The 9701-nt window shown below is 46.4% G+C and overlaps 1 protein-coding gene across 4 annotated transcripts in view; it reads right to left on the bottom strand.

Moving 5' to 3' along the window:
* Window positions 1–9701, bottom strand: part of RBM33 (RNA binding motif protein 33) — a 119044-nt gene that overhangs the window by 11909 nt on the left and 97434 nt on the right. For 2 of the 4 annotated variants that reach the window (XM_014532259.1, XM_014532261.1), the window contains exons 15-16: window positions 4596–4802; window positions 3324–3512 (exon numbers count right to left, since the gene is read on the bottom strand). In XM_014532259.1, the coding sequence (XP_014387745.1) occupies window positions 3324–3512; window positions 4596–4802 (396 nt within the window). Of the gene's footprint in view, window positions 1–3323; window positions 3513–4595; window positions 4806–9701 lie in introns of all 4 variants that reach the window. The other 2 variants (XM_014532260.1, XM_014532262.1) reach the window with 1 other exon arrangement.

Below are 9701 nucleotides of genomic sequence, written 5' to 3'. Positions count from 1 at the left end.
CGGCTCACGAGCCACATGCGGCTCTTTGGCCCCTTGAGTGTGGCTCTTCCACAAAATACTGACTTCTGCGATGGGCCATGAAGTTTCAATCGCACTGTACATGCACGCCCGCATGTGGTATTTTGTGAAAGAGCCACACTCAAGGGGCCAAAGAGCCGCATGTGGCTCGTGAGCCGTGGTTTGCCGACCACGGGTCTAAGGGAAGAGCAACAGGGTGCCTTGCTCCACAGTGGGTAAGCCTCTCAGATCCCACAGCTAAGCAGCAGATGATTATGCACTGCAGTGCAGTCTACAGACCTTGTCACATAGAAACCCACACCTGAAACCTATTATGATCATATAAACCAACTAGTGGCCTGCTGCACAGATTCGTGCACATTTGAAAGGAAATTAATTAGAAGAAATATTTTAATATTACTATTCGCCCTATCTCTATAATAGAAGTGTCAGAGATGAAAAAAAATTAACAAAATGTATATGAAAATAATATATAAATTGATTAATAAACAATAACAAGGTATAACTAAGATATGATATAAAAACAACAAAAACATATAAAAACCATGGATAAAAACAATGACTGATAAATTGATTAAACTTATTCTAATATCTCCCTGTATACCACATTAAGAGAGTAAAAACACTTTCAGAGTGCTTGACTCATTTCCCATGTGATGAAGTATTTACAACTTTAACTTTAATATCACACGCTCTTCGAACTTGAGAGAAAACAACATATAACTGACCATGTCCGAAAATAGGTTCAGGTAGGAATATTCCTACTCTGTCTAGAGTTTGTCCTTGTGATTTAGTAATAGTCACTGCAAATGCTGGCATCATGGGAAACTGTCTTCAAATTAATTTAAATGGGAGGCGGGGGACAAATATCACGCATGCGTTTATTTTTAAATTGCCAGTGCACATTATACGTACCGGGTTGCCGGTCGGACATACGGTCACTTAGCCTTTTATATATATAGATGTCATCCCAATAAACTTAATTAGAAAAGAAAAAAAGGGACGCATTGCAGACACCACCACCACCACTGCTATGACACCACGTGGACTCCAGGTGGCGCCACAGCCCAACACTCACAGGCTTAGCTGGATCATCCCAGCAGGAGCCCTCTCAGCTCCATCCCTGCCAAGTCTATTTATATTTAAAACATAATTATAACAAGACATTGTTATAAATATCTTTTCAAAATTCATACTCATAATGTCATTCTAACACTGCTGTAGAAGCTTGTTCTATCAGTGTGCTTACGGACTTAGCGTCTTAGCATGTGTGGCTGCAGCACTTAAATAGCTACACCCTCACTCACAACCATCCCAGGAGCTAGACTGGTAAGAATGGAGAGCACTCGGCTCAGCTCCAGGCGGGTGCACAGGCTCTGGCAGAAGCTCTACACCTGCCACTCCTCAGGGACTTCCACAGGACATAGGGGACCCCGCCTTGTACTTTATTTTAAGGGTAAGTGATATAACCTAGAAAACTTCTTGTTTTCCTCTCTTTTTCTCATTAAACAATTCAACATTGTTTTTGCTCCACTTCAAGTGCCCTCATTCAAACTTTATTATTTATAATACAATGACCTCTAATCCTTCTTCAGAACAGAAAAAAAACATGGCAAATGGGAGGGAAAATAGATGATTTAAGAGATCTAGATCTCCAACATACAAAATTCAGTTTTCAGGACAGAAAGACCAGTGCAATGCAGCCACTGGCCCTTCCTCCATCAGTGCCATGGACTAAGCACTGGCCACACAGACCCCAGTCTGGAAAACGGGCAGGAGAACTACCAAGGATGCACACTCCCCACCCACAGAGAGAGCAGGCACTGGGGACACTGGGGACACTGGGCTCACCGCTGACCTGTGATTTGGTCTGAGGGTCTCCGATTGGGATGACCACATTTGTGCACCTGAAAACAATCCTCGTGTCAGCTCTGTGCCTGCAAACTATCCCGATCACTATTAACTGTCAGGAAACAACTACCCCTATGCCCTGCCCACGCCACAGAAATCCACTCCTGAGAACAGAGGCCAAAGTTCTTGTCATTCACTTGTCTGGTTCACTTGTCATTACTACATACACATAAAACTAACCCTAACATCTCTCTCGGAACCCAAAAGTGAGGGGCGGTGGAAAGGTGTTTAGAAAGGTATTTGTTACTCTTCACTTTTAGGAATTCTCAATAGTACAGGGAGATTCCAAACACATCAAGAATGAATTACTTGTATCAACTCTAGCCTGAAATGTTTCCCATTCACTCCTGGAGCAGAGAGCACTGTGTTACTCAGAAACCTTCCCACCAGGCAGTGTGTCAGTGCTCTGTCTCAGGCAGGCCGCCTGGGGCCTGGAGCGAAAGCACTGTTCCACCTGGCAGGAAGGGCAGGAGCGAAAGCGCTGCTCGAGGAAACCAGGTGAGCTGCCTCCTTGCTGGTTTACCGACAGGGTCTAGAAGCTGCAGAGACGGGGTCCTGTGGAAAACCTGGTCTACAGCGGACTGGAGACCCACCATTTGCTGCCAGCCCCATGGGGACCCTTAACCCCTAGAGTGCCAGGGAGCGCGATCGCGCTCCTCCTGTCTTTCGCCAAAAGTGCCGGGAGCGCTATCAAAGCTTTGAAATGGCGTCCAGTTCTAAGTCTGCTTTTATTAGTGATGATGATATTGCTAAATATGTCAATGTAATAAAGGTTTCCTTAAGTTTTTGAATATGTAACTTCATTTACTTGCGATTCATAATTTTTTTCCTAAACTGCTGTAAAATCAGCAAAAATGCCTTGGCAATTTTAGCATAGTTCCTAGGATATTGGTTGGCACTCAAAGGGCTAAGCACTCAGAATTAGCCAGTTTTAAGAGACCAAAATACAGTCCACATTATTTCCTATTTGTAAAATCTCACCCAAGTCCTACAGCTGTTAATGTGAGAGGCTATTTCTGGAAATTAAGGTCAAGAAGGCTACTTTAAAATTTTTTAATTATTACAAATAAAACGTTTGTGACAGGGGAAAAAACTAAGTATACGTGTGCATATGTGAACTTTAGGATAATCTGAGGATTTCAAAGTATCATCTGTTCAGTTGGAATAGTTATTCCATAAGTTTATATGTAAGCATGTGAAAATTCCCAACTAATCGAACTCTGGGGCAGAAGTTCTGACCGAAAGTGTGCACAGGAGATGTAACACCTGCCTCCTCCTCCTCCTCCTCAAAAGCATTATTTTAACATGAAGTAACCAACACTTCATGATAAACCAGGAAGTGACTGAGTCATGGGCTGGACAACGGGCACAGGCGCAATGGAGCAGGTGCCCACCTGGATGGGTCCCACTGACATGAGCAGGCTCTTCAGCTGGGCGTCAGTGGTGGATGACGACAGGCCTTCGACAGACACGACGCAGGGCTGCGGCTTGCACTCCACCACCCGCAGGTTCTGCTTATTTGGCATCGGGCGCCCGCGGCCCATTGGCCCTGCTGCTCCCCGGCCTCTGCCATGCATGACGACCTGCCAACGACAGGAGGGACTGATCAATTCAAAAGCTTTTGTTTTTTGGCACAACTACTAAGATATATAAGTGAGCAAATAACTCAGAATCCGTTAAAATACACCACGAGCTATAGGATTTTCTATAGTTTTTGCTGTGCTCAGAAAAGAATTTAATATCTAAAGAGGACACCACCACCCACCAAACGTGAAAGGAAAAGACAAGAGCTGATTTGGAGCCCAGCAGGGACGAGGCGGCACCTCTGTTCCCTCCGTGCTAGGGGTGAAGCAGCAGGCTCCCGGGATCCGGAAATGCATGTCGGCCGCACACTTAGGGTTCAGGTTAGTCCTAACAGCCCCAGAGCCTGAGTTTCTCCCTCCGCCCTCCGTACTCCAGGCCAACTCTGCAGGGATGGTCAACCCACTGCCACCACACAGGCACCACAAGCCACCACCTCACAGATCTAGCTCACGTGGTTAAGTACGCACGTGCACTGGCACCCTGAGAACTGAAAGGCCACTTCTGCCACAATGGTCCCCTGGGGGCTGCCCTTTACATTCACCTGCAGAGCTTTAAATCAAACCAAAAGCCCAAACCAAGGACAGAGGGCCTCTACCCTCACCTCCAAAATTATGACATCACTGGTCTAAGGTGGGGCCCAGACCTCAGAGTTTCTAAAGCTGTCCAGGGTTCAAAACACTGTTCTGGGACCTTTAAAGAAAGAGGACAGAGCTGATCTTTCTGGTCTGTTCTAACTAGGAAACAAGACAGAGCACCGGTGCCAAGTGTTTCCTTGAAAACTGAACTCATCCAGCACAGGACATGCGTGAAAAGCAGCCACAGAGTGGGTGGGACTAGCAGCACCAGACTTCCCAGGCTTCCTACCCAGACTTGGCTCCAGAATTGTGGGTAGAAAGGAGAGCATGCCAACTGGCCATCTCCAGGGCACAGCTGAGGGTAGCAGGAAACCACTGCACCCTGGGTAGTGGGTGCTGTCCCAAAGCTGAATCATTAAAAAGTCCTGACAGGAAGCATGCAGGCACTCCTCCCCCTCAGACCATTCCAGCTTCACACTCGCAGCACTGGTGAGGACACAGCCGTACCTTCTTGGCGGGGTGAATCCCTTGGATGCTCTTGATGCCCGGAGGGCCTGCTGAGTACACATGGGTCCCGACTGGCAGGTGCTGGGGCTGCTGAAGGGCCCCCTTGGTCAGCGTCACCTTGCGGGCAGGCTGCTGTCTCACTTCTGGAGGCTGGGGAGGCCGCTGGGGCTGGCCGTCCGGGTGAAAAAAGCCATCGCTCTCTCCTCCCTGCTGAAAGGAACAAGGCAGCATACTGGTCAGTATCTGCACAGCCCGACATCCCTCCCCATCATCGGACACAAAACCACCAAATGCTAGAAAACCAAACCTGTTATTTTACTAGAGCCACTAGGACATTTTTTACTTGACAGTGTTTGGGTTTAAATAACAGTTTTGAAATGAAAAACAGTAAGATCTTGGATTAGTATACCCACTCAAGAGGTCTGTAATTAAAGGAAAAGCTGTTTAGGTCAGTAAAATATTGCTTAACTTGAAAAATACTTCATACTCAACATGCATTTCCCATCTACATGAGTATTTGTGTTAGAATCTGAGAGTTTGCATAATCAATGATTTTAACTCTTAACTCCTATTTAAACTTAAGGGAAGCAGGCCACCATGCTCCCTCCTCCCCTGGTTGTGGTCATGAATCCTGGGCCATGTCCAGCCCTTCCCTCCTCGGACACAACACTGCACACGGACTCTGGGCACAGGGCTCCTCCTGTTGAGTCACAAGTGCCATTACCAACCAGAGTCGATGACTCAAAGGAGGAACTCCTGCATTCCATAGAGCTTTATAAGTATCAGACACCTAACCTTTTTGCATTTTACTAATGTTCCCTCATTTCATGACCTAAAACACTGTTCATCAGTGAAGAAGTAAGCACACACTCAAGCTACACTGATAGTCATAACTCCACCAGGTAGCAAAGCCCCTGGCTGTGCCAATCGGCCACTTTTAGTGTGAAGTGTAGCATCTTCCCAGCAGGGAGCTGGTGACCAGGACGGAAAAGTGGATACAAGAAAGACAGACCTGGACCTGCTAAATTATGTCATCTTAACTGAAATGGATGCTTGAAGGTGAAAGTAGATTCAGACTTGTATGAGCACTACACTCTGCTCCGACATAAACAGAAACATACCGGTCAATGGCTAGTTAACCTTCCCCAATGCAGACTGGTCAGTTATGGAGTATTTCCAAGAGGAGCTTGGCAAATTAGCCCAGAAGCAGCCCGTATATTTTTCTGTCTCTTTTCCCTCTAAATGTATCTTTTGAAAACAGTTTAATGAAACAAAGGGAAGGAACAGGGGCTGGAGCAAGCCAAGAATAGGTAAAAAAAAAATGTTTGCAATAACTGCCCAAATGGGACCTAAGGAAAAATGAGATTAAAAAGTCACACAGTCTTCTGGCTATGGAAGCATGGAGAGAGCAACAAAGCCTCCCCACCCCCAACTCGAAGCATATAACTGGGCAAAACAAGCATTCCAGGACTCGGAAGTGGAGGAGCAAGAGCAGTGGATACAGGGCTGTGGGATAGGAAATCCCAGAAGGCTGATTGAAATGTCAAGCAGCACCATCAGCGAAGTCGGTGGAGGAGATAGGAAACACCCACAGATCTGATGGCCGCTGATCTTGGTCCTGTTTGCAATAGTCAGTCAGCCGGAAATCTGAGAAACTGAGGAAATTCTGGCCATGAAAGAGCTACTGAAGGCGTACGTAGGTCCTCCCCATGCAGCTGACAGAGCCTCAGGCAGCTAGCAGGAAGAGCCTGAGTGGGCTGCAAGTGCCCACTCTGACCACACAGATTACCTGCAAAGGGCCCCAGGAACCTGGACACAATCTCTTCCTGACCTAATGACTGACCACTGAGCTATGCAATAGGGCCAACCCCTAGGAAACCAGGCTAATAAGAATAAAAAATAGACAAAAACTATTTTGAACTGAATAAAAATAAAAATACAACATCTCAAAATCTAGTGGATGTAACCGGCCAGCATGGCTCAGTGGTTGAGCGTCGACCCATGAACCAGGAGGTCATAGTTCAATTTCTAGTCAGGGCACATGCCTGGGTTGCAGGCTCAATCCCCAATAGGGGTTGTGCAGGAGGCAGCCAATCAATGATTCTCTTTCATGACTGATGTTTCTTTCTCTCCCTCTCCCTTCCTCTCTAAAATATATGTGTGTATGTGTGTGTGTGTGTGTGTGTGTATTTATGTATGTATATAAAGAGCCAGGGTCTGTAACGTCCAAAACGACCGAATGTACAACCGAACACTGGAAGTCAGTCCTGGGTCGTGCTAAGGGGGCTGCAGATCAGGACCAGAGAGAGGCCTGGAGAGAGAAGCAGGGTCTGATCCACAGCCTCTGTGGCAGCTGTTGATCAGCCCTTGCCTCTCTTTCTCTCCGAGCCTTGCCAGCAGCCGCGGGGGCTGCTGATCAGCCCCGCTTCTCTGATCAGGCCCAGAGATAGGCCTGGAGACGCTGACTGGCATAGAAATTGACCAATCAGAACCAAATCTGGGTGAACTGCGAAAAGCCAATGGCTGCCTAGGAGGTGGAGCTTTTGACGCTGACTGGCATAGAAATCGACCAATCAGAACCTAATCTGGGTGAACTGCAAAGGCAGAACCTAAGGTGGGGGCTGAGGAGGGGTTTTAAGGGCAACAGCTGTTTGGTGTAAGGTGTAAGAAAGTGGCTCAATTTTTTAATGACTAGTTTGGCAGTATAGTGCATATGGCTGGTTATCAGTCCAGATATAGGGATTATGTATTTTTGTCTGCCAAGAGCATCTCCTCCTGCTGAAAAAGGCTTTTCCTCCCTGTTTAAGCAATCCTATCCTATATAATCTATACCAGCCGTGGGCAAACTACGGCCCGCGGGCCGGATCTGGCCCGTTTGAAATGAATAAAACTAAAAAAAAAAAAAAGACCGTACCCTTTTATGTAATGAGGTTTACTTTGAATTTATATTAGTTCACACAAACACTCCATCCATGCTTTTGTTCCAGCCCTCTGGTCCAGTTTAAGAACCCATTGTGGCCCTCGAGTCAAAAAGTTTGCCCACCCCTGATCTACACAATAAAAGGGCAATATGCTAATTAGACCGGGTTGACTGGACATCTTCTGGACATCCAACTTCCTTCCGGACATCCAACTTCCTTCCGGACATAGCCATGGTGGTGGGGGCCGAGGCAGAGGCAATTAGGGGTGATCAGGCCAGCAGGGGAGGGCCGTTGGAGGCGAGATCAGGCCGGCAGGGGAGGGCATTTGGGGGCGAGATCAGGCCAGCAGGGGAGGGCAGTTAGGGGCAATCAAGCCGGCAGGGGAGAGCAGTTAGGGACGAGATAGGGCTGGCAGGGGAGGGCAGTTGGGGGCGATCAGGCAGGCAGAGGCAGTTAGGGGCAATCAGGCCAGCAGGGGAGAGCAGTTGGGGGCGAGGTCAGGCTGGCAGGGATCGGGCCTAAACTGGCAATTGGACATCCCAAGGGGTCCCCGATTGGAGAGGGTGCAGGCTGGGCTGATGGAACCCACCCATGCACGAATTTCGTGCACCAGGCCACTAGTGTGTGTGTGTGTGTGTGTGTATAAATAAATATAAAATCTAGGGGATGCAACTAAAACAGTTATATCAGAAAGGAAAAGATACCTATAATCAATAACTTGAACCTTTATCTGAATAAACTAGAAAAATAAAAAGAAATCAAACCCACAACAGAAGAAAGGAAATAAGATCACAGTGAAAGGCAATGACAGAGTAAACAGAAAATCAATAGAGAAAAATCAAAGTTGGATTTTTGAGATCAACAAAATTGATCACCCTTTAAGCTGACCAAGAAAAAAATAAGAGAAAACACAAATGACTAAAATCAGGAACAGAAGAGGGATTATCAGAACGGGTACTACAGACATTAAAAAGGGTGACATGAACAACTTTTTATCAACTAATTAGATAATTTCGATGAAATAAAGAAACTCCAAAAAGAGACCATTAAAAATCTGAGAAACGCCCTAGCTGGTTTGGCTCAGTTGGATACAGCATCGGCCTACGGACTGAAGGGCCCCGGGGTCCATTCCAGTGCCTGGGTTGCAGGCTCAATCCCCAGTAGGGAGTGTGCAGGAAGCAGCAGATCAATGATTCTCTCTCATCATTGATGTTTCTATCTCTCCCTCTCCCTTCCTCTCTGAAATCAATAAAAATATATATATTTTTAAAAAATCTGAGACAACCAACTCATTAAAAACTTCCCAGAAAAAAATGTCCAGGCCCCAATGAATTCAGTGATGAATTCTATCAACTATTTTTTTAAAAAAAGACCACTCTTTTAGAGAACAGAGAAGAGCCCTGCCCAGCAGGTCAGCCTGAGCACCGAAGGGTCACGGGTTCAATCCCCAGTCAAGGGCATGTACCTGGGTTGCAGATTCAATCCCCAAGCCTGGTCAGGGTGTGTCCACAGGCAACCAATTTGATGTGTCTATATGTTTCTCTCTCCCCTTCACCCATTTCCTCTCAAAAAAAAAAAAAAAATCAATGGAAAAAATATACTCAGGTGAATATTAACACAACAAAAAACAGAGAGGAAGAAAATATTTCCATTCATTCCTTGAAGCTGGTATTACTTTGATTTAAAAAAAAAAAAAAGCCAAAGACATAAAAAAAAAGGAAAGCCACAAAAGAATATACCTTGTAAACACATGAAAAAAAGCCTCACCAAAATATTAGCAAACTCATGCAGCAACAAAGAAAAAGCACCAGACACCAGAACCAAGTGAGAGCTGTCCCAGGAGTGCAGGGTTGTCTTAACATTGGAAAATCAATCAATGGAGCAGACTACATTCATGAAGGCAGGACCACAGGACCTCCGCACTGAAGCAGGAAACGCTCCCATCAGGAGCATTCAACAGACCAGGAGCAGGAGTCCTGTGGTGAGAGGCCTGGCGAGCTGAGTGCTCTTCTCCTTAGGACCATTTCCAGCACACCCACCACCTGAGGAGTGTTCGGATGCTAGTGATCCTGGGCTTTACTCCAGAACCATCTGATTTGAAGCTCTGAGGCTGGAACTCAGGCATAGCATACATGTTTGCAGTATAGTATGACCAGGAGTATACCAGGGTTTGCACCGACACTGT

The sequence above is a fragment of the Myotis brandtii genome, unplaced genomic scaffold (assembly GCF_000412655.1).
Source record: "Myotis brandtii unplaced genomic scaffold, ASM41265v1 scaffold868, whole genome shotgun sequence".
NCBI lineage: Eukaryota > Metazoa > Chordata > Mammalia > Chiroptera > Vespertilionidae > Myotis > Myotis brandtii.
The sequence above is the reverse complement of the archived record's forward strand: the minus strand, read 5'-3'. Positions and strand labels throughout refer to the sequence as shown.